General features: G+C 45.6%; 1 protein-coding gene and 1 long non-coding RNA gene across 18 annotated transcripts in view; one reads left to right on the top strand and one right to left on the bottom strand.

Annotated features, from left to right (window-relative positions):
* The window catches only part of plekha6 (pleckstrin homology domain containing, family A member 6), a 66,147-nt gene that overhangs the window by 28,489 nt on the left and 15,619 nt on the right, over positions 1-22,039 (top strand). For 7 of the 17 annotated variants that reach the window (XM_071473123.1, XM_071473126.1, XM_071473121.1 and 4 more), the window contains 5 exons: positions 681-753; positions 8,995-9,095; positions 19,420-19,610; positions 20,418-20,963; positions 21,515-22,001. In XM_071473123.1, coding sequence (XP_071329224.1) covers positions 681-753; positions 8,995-9,095; positions 19,420-19,610; positions 20,418-20,963; positions 21,515-22,001 — 1,398 coding nt within the window. Of the gene's footprint in view, positions 1-680; positions 754-8,564; positions 8,920-8,994; positions 9,096-15,556; positions 18,701-19,419; positions 19,611-20,417; positions 20,964-21,514; positions 22,002-22,039 lie in introns of those variants that run through there. The other 10 variants (XM_071473125.1, XM_071473137.1, XM_071473134.1 and 7 more) reach the window with 10 other exon arrangements.
* Positions 4,672-8,033, bottom strand: LOC139615303 (uncharacterized). The gene is made up of 3 exons (XR_011687334.1): positions 6,754-8,033; positions 6,632-6,679; positions 4,672-5,801 (listed from the first exon to the last, which is right to left on the bottom strand). It is a non-coding gene; the product is annotated as an uncharacterized lncRNA (long non-coding RNA).

Below are 22,039 nucleotides of genomic sequence, written 5' to 3'. Positions count from 1 at the left end.
CTATGTCAGATCAGTGTTTCTACGTCAGGTCAGAGTGTCTCCGTCAGATCAGTGTCTACGTCAGATCAGCGTCTGTCAGATCAGTGTCTACATCAGATCAGCGTCTATGTCAGATCAGTGTTTCTACGTCAAGTCAGAGTGTCTCCGTCAGATCAGTGTCTACGTCAGATCAGCGTCTGTCAGATCAGTGTCTACATCAGATCAGCGTCTATGTCAGATCAGTGTTTCTACGTCAGGTCAGAGTGTCTCCGTCAGATCAGTGTCTACGTCAGATCAGTGTCTACGTCAGATCAGCGTCTCTCAGATCAGTGTTTCTACGTCAGATCAGTGTCTACGTCAGATCAGTGTCTACATCAGATCAGCGTCTGTCAGATCAGTGTCTACATCAGATCAGCGTCTATGTCAGATCAGTGTTTCTACGTCAGATCAGTGTCTACATCAGGTCAAAGTGTCTCCGTCAGATCAGTGTCTACGTCAGATCAGTGTGTCTACATCAGGTCGGTGTGTCGATATCATGACAGTTTCTACGTCAGATCAGATCTCCAGAGACCATATCAATCCAGGTCCAGGTCCTGTTGATCCTGTAGTAGATGGTGATGGTGATGTTGACGATGATAATAACGGTGATGATGATGATGATGATGATGATGATGAAGACTGTGTGATGTGTGCTCCTACAGGCCAGCAGTGGAGTGAAGCAGTGGAATAAGAGGTGGTTCGTCCTCACTGACAGATGTCTCTTCTACTACAAAGGTTTGTGTGTCAGTCTGTGTGAAGTGTAGTGAGGTCAGTGTCTGCTCAGTGTGACTGTTGGTACTGATAGTATGGTGGCCCTGAAAGTTCAATGTACTGCAACTTAAGAACACACAAACACACAAAATACAAGCAAATACACAAACACTCTGCAAGTAGCACAGACCACAGCGTGTTTCCAGGGGACACTAAACAGTGATGCACCAGCTGGGACGCTGTAACAAACTATTTCTCAATACAGATCAAAGCCAGAAGTTGAGCACAGACGTCCAGACTCAAGAGGACAGGAGGACTATTTGCAATTGGAACAGCAGCGTTCTTCCTAATGTCAGCAGCTCAGCTCGGCTCAGATGACACTTCAATACATCTGTACCTGACTGAACTGTGACAAAATCATCTAAACTCAAATCTCCACAAACAGATGGAAAAACAGAATTGACAGAGTGTGGTAAAATATACACTTTTCATATCCCATAGGGAATATATTTTAAAAATCTAACACCGTTTAATATAAACCACACTCCCACTGTTCAATTTAGTTTATATAGATGTATTTTTACTGAAAGGTGGTGGTATATTTGTACATATAAGATGCCCACACAGGCAGCTGTTGTTACACTGTCCAGGAAATCACGTATTTTTAGTTTCATCTTCACAGATTAACCAGCAGCAACAAATATTGTATTTCAACTCAGAGACCAAATGTAATCTTCTAGAGGGACAATTTTATCATATATCAAAACACTACAAACACAGAGGTGCCAGTAAATTGCCAAAGGGCTGCAGAGATAACACTTTTCTACAGGGGCTATGGCGCACACTGGCAGCCGAGCTGACCCCGCAGGGCGGTCCTCACATCGCTGAAAACACCCGACCAAATTTCCAAACAAGGTTATTCAGATAAACTGACACAGATTCAGAAACTAGACGGCCACTTTCTTGCCTAAAAAAATATCAGAACTTCATGAGATGATAGAAAAACTGTTCTAGGGTGAAAATTATCACAGCTTTGGGCCTGGCTCAGTTTCTCTGACATTTCACGTAACTTTTTTGGCACAAAATGCGTTCTGGGATACTTAGACACAAGTCACACAAGTCACGTCCCAATGTATCCTCGATAAAAAAAGGCATATCTGGATAATTTATCTGTACGTGGGTAGATGTGGACTTTGAATTGGAACAGTTCTTGGGCTGTGACTGATGATGTTTCACAAGAACAAATGCACAGAGAAGATCGCAGATTAAGAAATGGTTACAAAAACTGAACGAGTGTGTCCAGCTGGTGCATCACTGTTCAGTGTCCCCTGGAAACACGCTGCTCACACACACACTCCCGTCAAAACAGTTTCTAATCGGTCACTGTGGCTGTGTGCGTGTGTCAGCCCTCTGTGGTCCACAGCCACACCTCTCTGACCATTCCCACCTCCACAGCTGTCAGCCATGTTGGAATCACCTGTAACACTGAGACTCATCAGCTGGTTCAGACCTGCTGACTGCACAAGACCAGGTCCACCACACCAGGTCCAGGAGCAGGTGCATTACATGGCCCTGTCCCTTTTCATGAGCAGTGTTGTGTGGGTCTGTCACTGACACACGGATCCTGGAGGAGTCCAGTTGTTGTGTTTGTTGAACAGTTAATAATCCTGTTTGATTCAGATGAGGGTCTAATGAAGGAACAGATCTCAGACTCTCTGGACGACGTCTCAGTGAGGAGGAGACGATGGTGTGTCGGCCATGTTGACTGTTTGGATAAAGAACACAGTGTTTCTGTGTCAAGATCTGAGGCATTTCACACACACACATTAATGGGTCACTGAGCCAACTCTGGGCCTCAGACTCACAACAGTGCCTCTCTTTTCAGCAGTGTACGTCCCCATGGTAACGGTGGCTGCAGTCCTACCCTGAACCCTGGCAATAAAACACTGTAAAAGAATCTTAAAGACTTAGGTAACTTCACTTCCATCAAAGAGGAGGAGGAGCTGTTGTCATGGTGATGGAGAACTACATATGATACTTTGGCTGCCATGACATGTCCAGATGTGTCAGGTGATATCTTCCTGTCCTCCAGGTACACGAGCAGATGATTCAGGCCTGAATTTCAGTTTCTGCTCTTTGCTTTGTTATTAGTTTGATGATAATTGGTCCAAAGTGACTCCTCCTCTCTCTGATGTCACTTCCTTTAATGTCAAACAAACTTCAGCTGCAGGTCCAGACCTGATCGGATCCGGACCTCTGATCAGGTCCAGATCTGGATGATCAAACACAAGTCCATACATACTGTACCTTCCTGACAGAAACACAGATGTTAAGATTGAGATGATTCACTGTGAAACTAAATCAACTGAATCATTTAAGATTAAAACTATAACTGACCTGACTTTTGTACAAGAGTTATAATAATTTAGACTTGATGAAACGTTCACTGATTATCTGTTAGTGACAGTGATGCTAAATGTTCACAGGGCCAATCGTGAGTCACAGGATCTCTGTGGCCCCTGGGGGTCCATGAAGTGAGAAAACTGCAATATCTGTAGAATAGCAGCTCCACATGTCGTCATGAGCTCTTTGTTTCATCATCTGAGACATGAAGGTAAAATAAATAAAACTCTCCTGATGATGACTCAGCTCTCACGTCACAGTCCTCTGACGATGAGATCTGTCTTTGTAATCACATAACGACCTGTGTGTTTCTCATTAACCTCAGTCCACAGTTCAGTACAGTTCGTCTCATTCTCTTTAACGTCACAGCTCACAAACTCCTGGAGGGAATTTCTGAACATCTGTTTCAAACTGATCAGAATTTAGTGGTCAAAGGTCAAAGGTCACTGTGACCTCACAAAACACATCCCTAGCTATAACTCAAGTATTCATACACTAATTATTTAACTCAAATGTCCATAAGGACATTTTATATCAGAAGGTCAGAGGTCAACTTCACTGTGACATCATAGGTTCAAGTGTACCTGAGGAGGTTGTGATCTCTGTGGTCCTGTAACCTGATTGGTTGATAGCGGAGACTGTAGTGTGCGAGGTAACATGTTCTGTGTTCATCACCGACTCTTTAGTCAGTGTGTTTGGAACAAGGAGGGTCACCAGAATCTTTAAGACCAGGAGAGGTTTTTGGGTGTTACAGGTAGACATAGCAGGTGTCCCCTCAGTGGTCTCAGTTTCATACAGACCACAGGGCAGTTGATTGTGTCCTAACTGTCCAGTGCTGTGGGACCCATGTCTCAGTGACTTGCTGTCAGTCCTGTTTGTCCTCCAGCTCTCAGCCTTGAATAACCATGAACAGATTCCAGGAGAAAAGCCAGGACACAAGCTGCAGACACAAAACAAGCTGAGATAAGAACAGCCCACAAAAGCCCCCCAGGATTAAAGACTGCATTATTTGTCTTCTTCTGTGATGCTGGGACACAGCTGTTTGTCACTTTGTCTTGCTCTGTAACTGCGACCCATGTTCAGGTTGTGTTTTTCATGTACACTCCGCTCTGAGTGGCTGTGCTTCACTTTTCTTACGTAGACGTTCTTCCCTCTGTGACACCGGCTTCTCTCTTCATTCTCAACACGTCTGATTTGTTCCAGCCTCTACTCCCTCTCTGCCCAGCCCAGCTGTGTTTTGGATAAGGAGGCTTAGAGAGAGGGAGCGATGGAGGCAGGAATGTGTGACAGTGCAATTTACCACTGTGATTGCTATGCCAGCGAGGACTGAGGGCCAAGAAATGGGCAGTAGGGAGGAGCCAAGGCGCAGGACTTTTGTTGAGTAGGCTGTGTTTTACAGGCCTGTCTCTGACTGGCCCAAGGCTCAGCCTGTGTGTCTCCTCAGACAAACACATACTGATGACTGACGAGACTCAAATCTGGAATCCAAAATCCAAACTGGATCTGTGCTCATGAGGAGGCTGAGCTGATTAGATTACTGTTGGTGCTCTAGGGGCGTCTACACTTCCACTGCCAGGATCTTTAGGAAGGAGTTGCTGCAGCGTTTGTGGTTGTGTTCAGGGTGTTCAGGGTGGTTGCTATGGTGTTTGAGGGATGAATACAGATGTATAACAGGTTTGATACTTAAGGTGTAAGGAAATTATTGTATTATTCTGAGATCTATCTTCGGGAGTTCATCCAGTCAAGAACTTTAATGTGACTGTTGTGCACTTGACAAATGAAGACCTTGGTCTTCAGAGTGAGTTCACGCACATGACGTTAAACAAATCAGATGCTATGTCATGAAGTCACACAGTTTTAATCAGTTTAGTAAAACTTTATTAAACAAGACACTGGGGCTATTTTACCATCACCTGCAGCAGTCAGTGGTTGTAATCCCATCAGAATATGGTTCAGTTTTCACCTGAAAATTTCACAATTTTATCACAGTAAGAAGTAAAGTAAGATGTAAAAAACTACTAAAACTAAAATATGTATGGTGTTGTAGAGACTGCTGCTCTGTCCAGTCTGAACTCTGACCTCTCACTCTCTACAGCTGCTGACTTATACAGAGGAAGAAAAAACAAAAATGTGTCTTCAGTTTACCACATGATTTGTGCAAAGTGTGACATGGGGGTAGCCTATGTGATGGTGTCTCCGGGGGGTTCTGGTGGGTCAGTCCAAATCATACTGTGGCGACTGGGGTTAGAGGTTAGCCAATTAATTCACTTTAACCTTAGCTTAGTGTTGCCAGACAACGCCACCCTGGGAATTTCACCCAGGGAACTATCATAATCTTAAAGGCACACAGATCCGTCATACAACGGGGCAGAGACGAGGTCAAGTTACAAAAATCACTTTATTAAACATATCGAATAATAAAAGGAAATCCATAACATCCACACTGATGTTACCAGGGAAATAAGGGGGACCAGTCAGGGTAGAGGTCTACCAGTAGGGAGATGGGTCCAAGAAGTAAAGAGGGTCCCGGGAAAGTCACCCCAAACACTCGTGACACACACGCACACACTGGTGAAGATCAACCTGGGGTGAAAGCACACACACACACACAACACACAAAGGAGACACTGCCACCGAGGACACCACGTCCACCACCGTAGTCTCAACCCCTGAAAGGACAAACACAATCAAAGAGTAAAAAAAACACAATATATAAAAACCAAAATCAAACCTAACTATACAAAAAAAGTTAACTAAACTAGATAAATAAATCAATACAAAAACTAAATCATACTTTGACAAATAACCATTATCTGCAACATGCTCAAAAGTAACCACACACACACACCCAATTAACCAAGATTATTAACTGCAAGTTGCAGTCAACTTAAATTCCCACAAAACAAAAACAACTCAACATTTAATTGCATGCTGACACTCACAAGGCCAGTGAACGCACACCACAAAATATAAACATAAATGTCCCCTCCCCAATTAACATCTAACACACACACACACACACACACACACACACACAGTAAAACACAGGACTTAAAGAGGCCGCCAGGCCGAAGCGACCAATGCCGCGGGTGCCGACAACCCTCCGTGAGGCAAGGCAGTCCGAAACGGAGCGCCAGTGCTCGGCTCCAACAGGTCAAGCTGTGCGGCAGAACAAATCAGTCCCCAAAGTACGGTAATTCCCAGAAAGGGCAATCCCCTAAAATCAGTGTATTTCTCTATAAGCAAAGCAATTTCCTGTAGGCAAACAATCTCCCATAGGCAAAGCAGCAGTGGTCAAGCGGGCAGTGAGAGTAGCCGATACAGTCGTTCCCCCCCAGTAAAGCCGTTACCAGTCCAGCTGCCTCTGTCCACACACGCAGGAGAGGGGAAGGAACCAAGACTGCTGTTTCTGCGGCGGCGACTTGCAAACACACACACACACACCAATTGCCATATGCACACCGCAGCAACAGCGCAGTACATGAAACGGAGGACCCACCGGCAGTAATCATGCGCAGCTCACAGACCCATGGAACCCAATCCGGCCCTACAACAAAAGCAATAGTCTTATTTACTGTCAACTAAACATGCAAACTGGTAGCGCAGCCACAGCTAGCCTACCTGCAAACCCCAACAGAAGAAGGACAGGGATGAGGCAATAGGAAGAGACGTGCCCTCGGCCTCCACAAGCAAGAGAGAAATCCAGTGACACCTACCGGCTTTTATACCCCCCTCTCCCTACTGCCATTGGCCAGAGGGAGACAGGCAATTAGGCGCCATCTCCTTCAAATTGACACCGGGCCACAATGCTCATCCTGCTACAATACCTCGGGGATTTATTCCCACTCCTACCCTGGTCTATGCTATCTGACATTGGCCTTTGTGGAGCTCTGCACTCCACTGAGTACATTTTCTACTTTTTTCTGTTTTTGGCACATAAAGATTAATTAAATGAGCTCAGTGTGATTCTCTCCCTTATTATCATGTGAAAATTCACAGATGAAGGACTGATGATGATGATGATGATGATGCACTTGCTCTGAATTCCTTCGATATGGCAAAGCAGTGTTCTAAGCAAAACATTCATTACAAACATTAGACACTTGAGACTTGACTTGGATTCTAGATCAATAACTTGAGACTTTATCCCCACGCTAAGAATGGGCTACCTGGTTGAGCCTGCCAGTAACATATGCTTGTCTCAAAGATTATGCTATGCATGTCTAAGTACACACGGCCGGTACAGTGAAACTGCGAATGGCTCATTAAATCAGTTATGGTTCTAAAGTCTCTATGTCAGTGACTTGAGACTTGACCTGAACTCTAGATCAAAGATTTGAGACTTCACTTGGACTCTAGATCAGTGACTTGACTTTACTGTCTGACATCGAGTATTTCCAACAGCAGGACTGTTAATCTGATTTTCTCACAGACTCAAACCTGTAATCACATGATCATTGTCTTTAACTCTTCACCCTCCAGAACCTCTGAGTCTGATAATTCTTATTTGAAGTCATGACTATTTTAAATAATGTGATTCAGATGAATTAAACTGATCAGTGTCTGTGTGGTCAGTTGTCTTTTGAGGGCTGGTCTCTGTCACCAGTCTGGATTCAGACCTGTCTGTGGACCAGGCTGAATAAATCCGGACCGTCACAGTGAACTCTGTGAATTGAAAAGAGTGACAGCAGCACTTTGTTGTATAATAAATGATGGTGTGTTCAGAAGGTTCAGTCTTTACCTTCATTGACAGACTCATGATAAACTCTTGTTATGTGATGTTGTTACTGTCAGTCGTGAGTTGCTCAGACAGCAGTTACACTTTAAACCAGTGTGTTATAAACACAGCTATTCTGTGAACACAACATCCAGTCAGCTCATCACACAGAGCACTTGGACTCATCCTCACCTGGATACAGAAGCCTCTACTGTAGGTCACTGTCCATGTTAACAGACCACAGATCAGCTCCATGTGATCTGATGTGCAGTGTGTACATCATGATGTATGTTTCCTGTCATCATCACTCTGTATCTTCCTGTTTGTTGCTCTGTTTTCATGGTTTCAGTCTATAAATACAGACGTTGATAAATCATTCAGACGAGTGTGGGAGGCACGAGCGAGGGAGAGGGAGGGGCAGGACTGTTTACCTGCTGTCCCTGCAGGCATGTGTGTGTGTGTGTGTGTGTGTGTGTGTGTGTGCTTGTGTGTGTGCCTGAAATCTCACTGGTGCACACAAGCAGCAGGTACAGTTGGCTGGGAGATGAGATTCCTGCAACACTGAGTCACATGGGCTGATCATTATCTCACGCAAACACACACACACACACACTCCCTCTCTCTCTCTCTCTCGCTCTCTCAGTGTATTGTATAATTGTAAAAGCCCTTCCCCCTCCCTCAGATCTCTCTCTCTCTCTCTCTCCCCCTTGCCCTCGTTTGCTGCCTCCCTTTCTCTCCCTCTCAAACACACCCACACATGGACACACACACTCAGTGAGCGGCAGAGTGAGCGTTGGTGCAGAGCAGCGTTGGGGAAATCAGCAGTACAGATACTGGATCCCTTTCTCACACTGCTCAAATTTTCATGCTGCTTCCATTATTTAGTAAGCACCGTGCTCCTGTTTATCACTGCTGGTCCTGGTCCTGGGCTGTGTGTGTCTGTGTGTGTGTGAGAGCCATTAATGCTGCTTATCACAGGGACCCTCGGACCATAATGGATATCTATTCTCGGCAGCTGTGGTGGTGGGAGCAGAGGGAATGTTGGAAGGAGAGCGGGACTGGATCAGGATGTAACTGTTGTGTCTCTGTTCTCTGATTGGTTCTCCGATGTGTTCTCACCTCACACACGTTCTCCCTCTCCACAGATGAGAAGGAGGACTCGGTCTTAGGGAGTCTGCCGCTGCTCAGTTTCCGGATCACAGGAGTGGAGCCCTCAGACAACATCACCCGCAAGTTTGCCTTTAAGGTCAGTGCAACACAAAGGCTGCTGGGAGGTGTGTGAGAAAAGCATGAGATCATGTGTGTCAGACCTACATTAGGTTTGGTTCTATGTAGGAACAGCTGGTTCTTCTCTGCAGCTCGAACTCCACATGTTAAAACCTGAAGGAGTAGGACATGAAGAAGTGTTTCACTGGAGGAGTGTGGAGGACGGTGAAGGACTGTGGACTGCAGGTGTCCTGAGAGACAGGGGTTCCTCATAGAACCACAGCTCTAACACGAGGAGAACCCTCCCTCAGGTTCACTGGTGTCAGTGCAGGGTGTGGGTCTGGATCAGGCTGATTGGTGGAGGCTGACTGAGTCACATGAGGTTATTTATGAGGGTAAACAGTCCCACAGAGACCAGAGGGGACGGCTCAGGGTGTGTTCCAGTTAGAGAAGCGGCCTTGAACTGGGACTCCTGTGTGTGATCCAGGTTCTAATGATTGATGTGGGTCACCTGGACCCCAGTCCTAAGACTCACAGAGGACTGAGTGTGTTTGAACCAGGTCTGTTCTCGTAAAGACACTGACATCAACAGAGTTCAGACTGATGAGGATCCTCAGAGTCCAGAGAGGTCCTCCATACATGACCAATTTATAGGGGTCTAGGACTGGCTGGACCAGGTCCTGGTTGAAAACCAGTATTTGATGGCTGGAGCAACTGAGGCTCAGGTGGTGGAGCAGGTTGGTGGTTCAGACCCTGAGTCCTCCTGTTCACCAGTAGATGTGTCCTTGAGCAGGACAATGAACCCTGAGCTGCTCCCGTGCCCTGCGTGGTGTGTGTGTGTGAACAGGTGAATGAGAGGTAAAGTTGTAAAGTCGTTCGTAACTGTGAAGGTAAAAAGGTTCTGTCCATTTTCTGTTTTGGAGAGGATCGGAGAGCAGAGGTAGACTGAGTGATGATCAGCAGCTCTGACTGAGGATGAGGATGAGAAGTAGGTTAGCTGAGTCTGGATCTGCTGAGTAAAGCTTTATATAAGAAGGAGTCAGCATCAGAGACACAGAGACAGCTCCCTCCTCTCTCTGTTTGTCTTCATCTCTTCAGAACATTTAGTTCTTTTCTCTCTTTACATGAGCAAAGTCCAGTTCATGTACCCAGTGTACACACACACACACACACACACAGTCTCTGTTGGACACTCAGTCATGACCCTGACTGTTCCTATCACCACAGAGTAATGATCAGATGTAAACATCTGTCCTCCAGATGTTTATAATACAGATGTTCAACCAGTCAGAGACTGGACGTGTCCCAGAGAAAAGTTCTAAATATAACGGAGGAAAGAAAAATAGATCAAAAGAGGTAAAGATAGAAGATGATGAGAGAGTTCTGGTCCTGTCTGAGAAAGACTGAGAGACACACTGAGACAGACTGAGACTGTCACAGTCTGCTCACAGCTCAGTACCTCCATCAGACACCTGAGCAGGTGAGAGTCTGAACCACAGAGCTGAGACACCCATTGGTCCTCTGACAGAGACTCTGGTCCTGTAACGCAGACTCTGGTCCTCTGACTTGTGTTGTTGAGTTGTTGTGTTGTTGTGTCTGACACACCTGTTTTTCCAGTTTGACTGTTGAGTGACTCTGCTGTGAGGATCTGATCTCACCTAAGTGTAGAAACTGGTCACATCTGTACACACTCTGAGCCACAGCTGGATGCTCTCAGGTCTGATGGTCTGGGTGCAGGTTTCAGTCTTCAGGTCTGTGGTAAGACCTCAGTCCTCACCAGTCCACCTTTACAGCCTTGTTGTGTTTCTACTCTTGCTCTTACAAACTGTTACTAACTTTGTCAGAGGAAAGGCTTCTGTAGAAGAGCTCAGAGCTAAATCAAACTACAAGTTGAAGTTTAGAGGTGGTGACGGTGAAGTCATGTGACTGTGGTGTCGTTGGTTTGTAGCTTAACATGAGCTTTTTTACTGCGGCTGGTTGTATTTAGGCTTCAAACCTCATAAAGTTAAGTCATTAGTGAAGATGATCCTGCTGAACAAAACCTGTCAGGATCAGAAACTCTAATCATCCAAAACACAATTGAGAAATCCAATTAGCTGTTTATGGGGGGAACCAGGTGATGATAACTTCAGGGTTGGACTATAGAAACACATCATCCCTGCAGGTCTGACTGTCCTTGGTCCCTTTAAGATCAGGCCTTTGTAATTTAAGATCTGGATGTGTTTACAGAGGACTGTGACGGTTTAAAATAATTATTCTACAGAAGTGAATCAGACTAAACCAGGTTCTGGTTCTGGGGTCGTGAGAACTTTAAACAGACTCACAGACCAGAAAAACAGCCAGTCCCTGCCAGAAACCACCGTCCCCCAGCAGCCCCAGTCCAGAAATATCTCAGAAACCACACTGATTAACCCACTTCAGCCTGGGACCAGACCAGGACCTCAGACTTCTTTAACAGGGACCAGGGGACATGAAGATAAAAATAACATGGGGGGGAAACCACCACTGATCCTGACTGTGATGATCTCTGTTAAAGCTTTCCTGAGTCCTGATGCCTCAGTCCTCAGTCATCATGGGGGGCATGTAGCTTCAGGTATTTCAGTTCCATGATGTGAGGACTCTGAATCTTTCATGAGTTCAGAGTTCTGGTTCTGGCTGAACCCTGCACCACACATCTACCTTCAGGTGTAGGTGCTGCAGGAGTGGGTGGAGACTCAGACTGAAGACCTGGTTCTGACTGAGCAGTCGAGTTCTTAAAGGATCAGACCAGGATCCAGAGTGAAGCAGTGTGTTGTGTTACTGTTGTGTAATGCTGTGCTGTGTAGTGTAGTGTTAATATTGTATTAATGTAGTGAAGTGTAGTGTTGTGTAGTGTTGTGTTGTGTAGTGTTAATATTGTGTTAATGTAATGTAGTGTAGTGTAGTGTTGTGTAGTGTTGTGTTGTGTAGTGTAGTGTTAATATTGTGTTAATGTAGTGTAGTGTAGTGTAGTGTTATGTAGTATTGTGTAGTGTTGTGTAGTGTAGTGTTGTGTAGTGTAGTGTAGTGTTGTGTAGTGTAGTATTTTGTAGTGTTGTGTAGTGTAGTGTAGTGTAGTGTTGTGTTGTGTTGTGTAGTGTAGCGAAGTGTAGTGTGGTGTAGTGTTGTGTTGTGTAGTGTAGTGTTAATATTGTGTTAATGTAGTGTAGTGTAGTGTAGTGTTGTGTAGTATTGTGTAGTGTTGTGTAGTGTAGTGTAGTGTTGTGTTGTGTTGTGTTGTGTTGTGTTGTGTTGTGTTGTGTTGTGTAGTGTTGTGTAGTGTAGTGAAGTGTAGTGTGGTGTAGTGTTGTGTTGTGTAGTGTAGTGTTAATATTGTGTTAATGTAGTGTAGTGTTGTGTAGTGTAGTGTAGTGTAGTGTTGTGTAGTGTAGTATTTTGTAGTGTTGTGTAGTGTAGTGTAGTGTAGTGTTGTGTTGTGTTGTGTTGTGTAGTGTTAATATTGTGTTAATGTAGTGTAGTGTAGTATTGTGTAGTGTAGTGTAGTGGAGTATTGTGTAGTGTAGTGTAGTGTAGTGTAGTGTAGTGGAGTAATGTGTAGTGTTGTGTAGTGTAGTGGAGTGTAGTGTATTGTAGTGTAGCGTAGTGTAGTGTTGTGTGGTGTATTGTAGTGTAGTGTAGTGGAGTATTGTGTAGTGTTGTGTAGTGTAGTGTAGTGGAGTATTGTGTAGTGTTGTGTAGTGCTGTGTAGTGTAGTGTAGAGTAGTGTAGCGTAGTGTAGTGTTGTGTGGTGTATTGTAGTGCAGTGTATTGCAGTGTAGTGTAGGATCGTGTAGTGTATTGTAGTGTAGTGTAGTGTATTCTTTTGTAGTGTTGTGTAGTGTTGTACTCAGCCTGTTCACACAGGTGACTCTTATATAACACCAGATATATGTCAGTCTTGCCTTTGAGTGTTTCTGAGGTGGGCTCCTCATCTCCTCTCTCATTGGACAAGGAGCCTCAGGGCATCATGGAGGCAGGGCCTGTCCCAGCATGCCTCTCTCAGAGCGGTGATTCCTGTTCAACCACTTCTGTTTACGACAGTGTCAGTGGTCCAGACACCAGGTCCAGAGTGACCCACAGAGACAGAGCTGCTGGTCTGAGGTCTGGTTTTTAGCAGGTAGTTTCTCTGTCCAAATTGAATCCAGTTTTTCGGCTGTCCTGTCCTGACTGTAGTGATGTCTGATCCAGACTCCTCTTCTGTCAGTGAACACAGGGTTTATCTGAAGGCCATGTCTCAGTGTCTCTGTGTCTCAGTGTTCTCAGTGTCCTCAGTGGTCAGGTCAAAGGATAGTCAGTTGTTCAGTAACACACCTGTGACAGTCAGACAGTAACAAACCTCAGGTTAGTCAAACTAAGGTGAACCTGAGGTGATCACAGCTCAGAGTCCTGAGTCCTGCACCAGGTCTGGTACCAGCAGGTAAACTTGTTAAGTCATCAGTACAGGTCTGTGTGAAGATGAAGATAAAGCTGTCACTCCTCATCATCAGGATGAAGCTGACTGTGAGTGGCTGTGTGGACAGACCAGGTATCAACACTGAGCTGGACCATCTGACCTCAGACCAGACAAACCCAGTTCAGAGACAGTCTGGGTACAGGTACAGGTACAGGTCCCAGGACTTATATTAACAGGGTCTAGAATTGTTTTGGAGATGGTTGTAGGAGGTGAGTCTGATCCAGGACCAGGGTCCGTGGAGGACAGGGTGTAGATGGTTAAACACTCCTGTTATGCTGTAATAAAGCACTGAGCCTCTGAACCCCCCCCCCTCCCGAATGTGGGTACACGTTGTCCACTCTGGATGTGGACTTAACAGTGAGGGAGCCCCCCCTCCCCCGAGTCTGTGGAGGAGGTGTGGTCTCTGTGCAGCCGGGCACACAGACTTTAATGTGGACCCCTGATGTGTCAGCTGACCCTCTTCTGGTCCCGTGTGTCTGAGAGTGGGACAAACATCAGCCAGGTCTGAAATCAGCTCCTGATCAGGATCTTTGGATGGTTTATTGTTCATGCAGCTCAGTCTGTGTCTGCAGGATCCAGACTAGAATCCAGACTAACCTTTAATAAACAGTCTGACCCAGGTAAGAGGTTCACCTGTGTTGTTTTCCTCAGCTCAGTCCCAGAGCTGTTGGAACCTGTTGGACCTGTAGTGAGCTCACAGCCGGGAGCCGTTCAGACAGCAGAGGAATCTGCCTCAGGTGTCACACCTGGGTCACACCACTGCAAATCCTCACTTGTCAACTGCATGTGTTTGTGTGTGCCGCTCACAGAAACACACACACTTCTACACACTCTCACACACACACACACACACACACACACACACACACACACACACACACACACACACACACTTGCAGTACATGTAAAGGTTTCCTCACAGTCTGAAATGCCTTCATCTCATTACCTTCTCATAGGGTCAATTATTAAACTTGGGCTTCAGGTGTGTGTGTATGTGTGTGTGTATGTGTGACTCAACAAGCAGTCATAGGATTTCACCTATGGGTGTGTATATGTGTGTGTGCATTAGAACTTAGCCTCACCCTTCCTGTCAGCAAACAGTTCAACACAGCTATCAGGAGGCTGAGTTCACCGTGTTCAGTCCCCCTCCTGGACCAGGCTAAAGGTCTGCTAGGTGTCCCAGGAGGCTGTGGTATTCAAGACCTGCTGGTAGTGAGGCTGAAAGTCTCTCCTCAGGTTGTGCTACAGTCCGAATTAAAGCCTAAATTAAAGCCTGAATTAAAGGCTGAATTAAAGTCTGAATTAAAGACTGAATTGAAGCCTGAATTAAAGACTGAATTAAAGACTGAATTGAAGCCTGAATTAAAGACTGAATTAAAGTCTGAATGAAAGTCTGAATTAAAGACTGAATTAAAGACTGAACTACAGCCTGAATTAAAGTCTGAATTAAAGACTGAATTAAAGTCTGAATTAAAGACTGAACTACAGCCTGAATGAAAGTCTGAATTAAAGACTGAATTAAAGTCTGAATTAAAGTCTGAACTACAGCCTGAATTAAAGTCTGAATTAAAGACTGAATTAAAGTCTGAATTAAAGACTGAACTACAGCCTGAATTAAAGACTGAATTGAAGCCTGAATTAAAGACTGAATTAAAGACTGAATGAAAGTCTGAATTAAAGACTGAATTGAAGTCTGAATTAAAGACTGAACTACAGCCTGAATTAAAGACTGAATTGAAGCCTGAATTAAAGACTGAATTAAAGTCTGAATGAAAGTCTGAATTAAAGACTGAATTAAAGTCTGAATTAAAGTCTGAACTACAGCCTGAATTAAAGTCTGAATTAAAGACTGAATTAAAGTCTGAATTAAAGACTGAACTACAGCCTGAATTAAAGACTGAATTGAAGCCTGAATTAAAGACTGAATTAAAGTCTGAATGAAAGTCTGAATTAAAGACTGAATTGAAGTCTGAATTAAAGACTGAACTACAGCCTGAATTAAAGACTGAATTGAAGCCTGAATTAAAGACTGAATTAAAGTCTGAATGAAAGTCTGAATTAAAGACTGAATTAAAGTCTGAATTAAAGACTGAACTATAGCCTGGATTAAAGTCTGAATTAAAATCTGAATTGAAAATGTAATTAAAGCCTGAATTAAAGCCTGAAGTAGGACAGCATGGCTGACAGTTCACAATGACAGAAAAACTGTTGATAACATTTGTGTTCACCTTCAGGATTTGTTAGATCAGGTTTAATTGATGCAGAACCCCTATCTGTCCTGACGAGTCAGGAACGGTTTTTGTTACTTGGCTGAGATCTGTTCTCTGGGTGAGGGTTGTCAGGGTTATCACCAAGGTGTGAGTCACATGTTCTCACATCTCTGTCAGTTCTTTTTCTGACAGTGTGTCAGCTGACCTGCTTTATATCTAGGTCACATTACAGCTGTTCACTGTTTCACTACAGCTGGAGGACCCTCAGGATTTCAGCTTCATTTCACCAGACCCAGCATGCACCTGGTGGTCATGCAGGTGTGTTTGATTTGAGACACTTGCTGTTGTCACCGGGTGGTGCATTAAATCAGGATTAAACAAGGTAAATAAGACATTTTTTGCTAATGCTGATTCCAGCAATGGCCACATAATGACACCATCTCTAATTTAATTGCATAGTTAGGTACAGGTACATTAGGTATGTTGTTGTGGTGCTGGTGTGTGTGTGTGTGTGTATGTGTGTGTGTGTTTGTGGGAGTCTTTTCAATGGCTCTCAGTGCTGCTGCTGTCTGAATGGTGGCATTGACAGCATTCTTCCTGGAGGCTGGACTTGGCAAGCTGGAGGAACACACACACACAAACACACACACACACACACACACACACACACACACACACACACACGGCCTGTGTAAACAGTTTATTCTGACTTTCCTCTGGTCAGAATGGTCGTCATACTTCTCATACTGACCTCAGCCCCACACAACAACAAATCCACATTGATGCATGGTTTCAATGGCAACAAGTCAATCGTATAACGTACAGTGGGTCCAACTATGTGTCCAGCAGCATCAAATCAGATGGTGGCAGATTACTGCCTGATGTCTTTATTAAAATGACAACAGTTTGTTTTGCTGCTTAAAGAATTATTGGAACTGTAGTTTTAAATCACACTGACAGTTACAGTCCAGTTGTAGGTACTTATTTAATTTGACCTCCACTGTCACTACACTTCATACTGCACTGACACACAAACTTTATCAGCTCATGAACTACAAGACATCAGAGATCAAATACTGCTTACACAGTAATGTGTCAATAATATAATGATAATTATATTAAATATCAGTAACATCACAGTGTACATTCACTGACAGAAGTGATTCAGTCTGTGTGGACCAGGCTGAAGGTCATTGTCCATCATCTACAGTTTAGTTTCCTGCTTCTCTTTCTGTAAAGAGTTGAATGACAGTTTGGAGTCGTCCTGTTTTAAGACAGTGTTTAACTGGTCAAACTGGTCTCAGCAGCACCAGCAGCACCAGTAGCTGTATCCGACACAGTCTCAGGTGCTGCTGCAGAGCACAGTTCTTCTTCTTCTCCTAATATTTCTTGGCAGTTGGCAGATAGCTTGTTGGTGGTGAAACACAGAATCAGATATTTTAAATCTCACCTCAGAGCTCACCAACAGACTGAAGGTCACATGTCTGTGACTCCGCCTCCTGTCAGTGAAGTGATGTGTCCTTTGGAACAGCCTGTAGACATGGAGCCCAGTCCACACTGAGGTCAGACTGTCCATCTCTAACTGAAAACACTATCACCTTCAAAATAAGAGCCCTGGTGCTAACAAAGTATAATTAGTCATGTATCATGTTGAATGTTTCTTTCAGGGTCAGTCAGACGTTTGATTAAATACGACACAGCAGTGTGAGTCAGCTGTTTCATACTGATATACACACCATGTACACACATCCTGATCCTGTCAGCAGCAACAAAAGCACAACCAAACACCTGCTCATGTTCTCCTTCATCTTTTTCTTCTCTCGGACCATCTTTATCTTATTTCTGTTTTTAAATCTGGATTTTCCTTCCTTCTCTTCCTCCTCTTCTTCCCTTGTTCTCACTTGTCTTTTCATTCTTTCTTTTCTCACTGTATTTCTTTCTTTATGTGTTCATCTGTCTGTTTTAACTTTAACTTTTCCTCCTTTTTATCCCTCCTTCCTTCCTTCTGTTATAGTAATCAATGATCAGAATCATTTCATGTTTGTGAGTCAGAGTGAGATGATGATGGTGATGATCTGTCACCTTCATCCCTCCCTCTCTGAGAGAATGAACAAAGGAAGGACAATAAAGGAGGGAAACTAAACACACACACACACACACGCTCCTCCCGCAGCTCCACCTCTGTTGCTAGGTTACAGCTGCCACTTATGATACAGCCTTTTCAGCCAATTGCATCACCTTGTGTCACAGCTGAAGGCGGAGCCTTACAGGGCTCCACCGTGGAAGGAAGTGACTCCTGTTTATCAGTGACATCATTTCCTCCTGCTGTCGTATGGCAGTACGGCTCCTCCCACACACACACACACACACACACACACACACACAGACACACACACACACACACACACACACACAGACACACACAGACACACACACACTAGGTCCAGCCCAGGAGTCATGGAGGCTCAGTGAGGGCTCCTGTGATGTGAGGACACTTCACCTCCTGATGCTGTTGTTACCATGGACATGGTGAGGGACAGTGGTGCTGGATGAAGACAGCAGAGAGGGTCTCTGTGAGATGTGTCCTCTGATCTGAGACCTGCGGCTGTAGGATGAATCTGTCCCTATCAGCCTGTGTGTGTGTGTGCTGCCCTCTTGTGATTCTGTCATGTTTTACATGTTACATAATCACTGTTGAGCTGTGATAGTTCTGTTTTACACCAGTCCTGATGAGAGTGTTTGAGCTGTGGTTGATGAGGGAGCTGACGTCACACACTTGTCTGTGTAAGGGCCAAAACACAGTGAGCCTCCTCAACAATTTGATCTTTGTTCTCCTGTTTTAAAGAATAATCCCAAATACCAGCAGTGACTTTTGACCCCCACAGCCTTTAATCTCTCCCTCCCTCACTGTCTTCTCCTGAGGTGTGCTGCTCCCCCTGCCTCCTGCGGTGGCACAGAGAACAGGTACAGTGTCTGAAATGGTGCATGATTAAATCTGCTGCACTGCATGTCTGCATGTGAGCTGAGGATCTGTTCTGTCTGCGCTGTTCACACACTGACGGCATGCCAGACCAGAACCGTATCAGTTCCAGTACCAGACCAGAGCCAGACAAGTGCCAGACCAGTACTGTACCAGTACCAGTCCCAGTTCTGGTACTGTGAACTGGTCTGAGTTTGAGGACACAGGAAGTGATCTGGAGGAAACTGAAGGGTGTAGGTGTGTTGTTCAGTTGGATGGAGCCAGTGACTTCCCCACAGTTGACCATGATCACGGATCATTACAGGTTTTATTTTATTCTCTCCAGGTGAATAACAGATGTCAGGTTAGAGTCCAGTAAAGTCCAGTATTACAACTCACACGTTTACAGCCTCCACCCTCAGTCCTGAGGACCCACTTCCTATCTCTACTCTTACCTCTACCCTGTCTGATCAGCTCCTGTTTCCTAACCCTCCAGAGACAAGTGCATGTGGTCTCATCAGGTTCCCAGATCTCCATTGTAACTCAGTGAGGACAATGTTACCATAGAGACGACGATCAAACCTGAGGGTGTAGCAAACAGGACCCACCTTTAACCTGGCTATCTTTACTGTTGTGTGTCTTCATTGCATGAGGAGATGAATGTACTAGCTGATGAAGATGATAGTGTCTAACTCTGCCCCCTGGGCTCTGTCTCCCTCTGCAGGTGTGGTCAGAGCAGGAGGAGGAGGGTGAGGAGGGGGAGCTGAAGGGTGCCGTTGTGTTTTGCATGCAGGCAGAACACGCTGGGACCAGGACCTACTACTTCAGCACAGACAGCCATGAGGAGCAGGATGACTGGATCACAGCCATGAGCCAGGCTGCAGAGGTCCAGGTCCAGGTCCAGACCACACAGAGGTATTGAGAGAGAGAGAGAAAGAAAGAGAGAGAGAGAGAGAGAGAGAGAGAGAGAGAGAGAGAGAGTATAGACACATAGGCCTTTATATTTGGCTGGGTCTGTCCCACATGTCCAGTCATGCTAACACTATATTAGCTTGTTAGCTTGTCTCTGGTTTATTAGTTTGGCTTTGCTGCCATCTGGTGGTGTTATCAGGAATGACACAGCATCACAAGACAAGTTGTGTTATGGTTTTTATATTGGTCTTCCATTCATCATCAGGTACAGTTAAACTGGTGTCTTCCCAGCTGAGCTCCTTAGAGGATTAGACTTACAGACCATGGTCACATTATGACGAGTTCATAATGACAATGAAAAGGGCAGGGTCAGTTCAGGTGGAGGTTCAGCTCTGTAGAGTGGGGTAAAGGTGAAAAGACTGACACAGGTACATTAAGTGACATCAGCCTGACCCACTGACCTCCTGTCAGTCAGTGCTGATCTGTGTCTGTGCTGATGATGAAGCAGAACTGTTGTCATGTTGTCACAGTGAGTCAGGGTGAAGAAGAATAGCAGCAGTCTGATGATGAGTCTTTGTCTCTTCTTCTCCTGCCTGATGATGAGTCTTTGTCTCTTCTTCTCCTGCCTGATGATGAGTCTTTGTCTCTTCTTCTCCTGCCTGATGATGACTCTTTGTCTCTTCCTGCCTGATGATGACTCTTTGTCTCTTCCTGTCTGATGATGAGTCTTTGTCTCTTCTTGTCTGATGATGAGTCTTTGTCTCTCCTGTCTCTCTAATGATTTGCTGTCTGTTTCTTTCTTCTCCACAGAACAAACTCTGACACCACAGCTGGTCTCAACCACACCATGGTGACCAATGCACCTGACCCACAACAGCATCCACACACACAGACACACAATGAAACTGACAGTGACCTGTCCACCCAGCCTAAGGTCAATGGGGTGGAGACTCCTCCTACGACCCACTCTGATGCAGACGGAATAAAGAATGACAGAAGACGAGGGGAGGGTGGAGATGAAGGTGGAACACCTGGTTCTGGCCGAGCCCCTCACCTAAATCACCATCCTAATGGTTGGGCCAACTATGGCCCCACCAACATCATGCCCCACAACAGCAATAGCAAGCAGCCTCCATCCAGAAGTCACAGTGGACACCGTGCCACTCAGGGACACCCGGAGGGGGTTGGTGGTCCGGTGCAGGACCTCAGGGAGCAGCAGGAGAATGTGGTGCTGAGGAGGGGCTTTGTGCCCAGGACAGCTCCAGAGAGGGTGGCCCAGAGGAAGAGCTCCATGGCCCAGCTGCAGCAGTGGGTCAACCAACGGCGGGGGATGGCATCCCAGGAGGACATCAACAGGTAGAAGAGTGGGGGGGGGGGATGATGGAGCTGTATCACTTCACTGGGGGTTGGAGGACTCATGTGTCTGCAGTGACTCACTCACAAACACTGGCAGGTTTAATGTTTCTGCTCCACGTGCAGCTCAGTGTTTTATTTTTATCTTTTTTCTCAGTTCTTCATTTAAAATGATCATTGAGAACAGAGACACAGTCCCGAGCTCTCACCTCCTCAACATCCTTAATCTCCAACACGCATGTGTCCAAAAATTTCACATAGATATTTACAATCTGAACAGATTGAACAGATGAATATTTACCAAGGTGTGAAAGAAGTTATCTACATTTGAAGATGAGGGAATAAGAGGTGGACACACACACACACACACACACTCACACACATACACTTACATACACAAACACAGGAGAGGCAAGGGTCAGTTAATCAGTGAAAGTGTGAAGAGGACCAAACATCATGATGACGTCATCTTAAAACAATCACACAGGTGACGTTTACCTGAGTCTGTTTCCTCTCATAAATCACCCCCATCTCTTCCTGTCCTGCCCCCCCAGCCCCTCTCGTTACTATGCTGTGAATCGGGGGGTACCACCTGACTACTATGGCTACCCTGGTGGCCCCCAGTATGTGGAGGAGTACCCTCTGTACCCGCCGGGGGTCCGGCCTGACAGCATCTGCTCCGTCTCTGCTGTGGGAGGGTACGACCGACGCTGGACTGTGGAGGAGAAGCGTCACTCGCTGAGGGACGGAACCCATCAGCTATATGGACCCCCCATGCCCAGGGATCCGTGGGGGCCACAGTACTATGGTGGGATGGAGACATCCATAAGGCGCCTGTCCATCCAGCCGCGCTCAAGGTCTGTGCCCAGGTCTCCGTCCTCGTCATCGGGGGGGCCTTATTCTCCGGTGCCCCCCAGCTTTGCCTCTCCAGCTCGGTCCCTATCGGCCCGCTTTGACCGGTTCCCAGGGAGGATGAGGGATGACGTGGTCTACGCAGACCCGTCAGTCTACAGCCTGAGGAGGTCGCTGAGCTCGCCCAAGGTGAATGTGTGAGAGTGAGTGTGTGTCTGTGAGTGTGT

This window comes from Trachinotus anak, unplaced genomic scaffold (genome assembly GCF_046630095.1).
Source record: "Trachinotus anak isolate AG129_WGS33_773 ecotype Australia unplaced genomic scaffold, CSIRO_AGI_Tana_v1 ptg000045l, whole genome shotgun sequence".
Classification (NCBI taxonomy): Eukaryota; Metazoa; Chordata; class Actinopteri; order Carangiformes; family Carangidae; genus Trachinotus; species Trachinotus anak.
The sequence above is the reverse complement of the archived record's forward strand: the minus strand, read 5'-3'. Positions and strand labels throughout refer to the sequence as shown.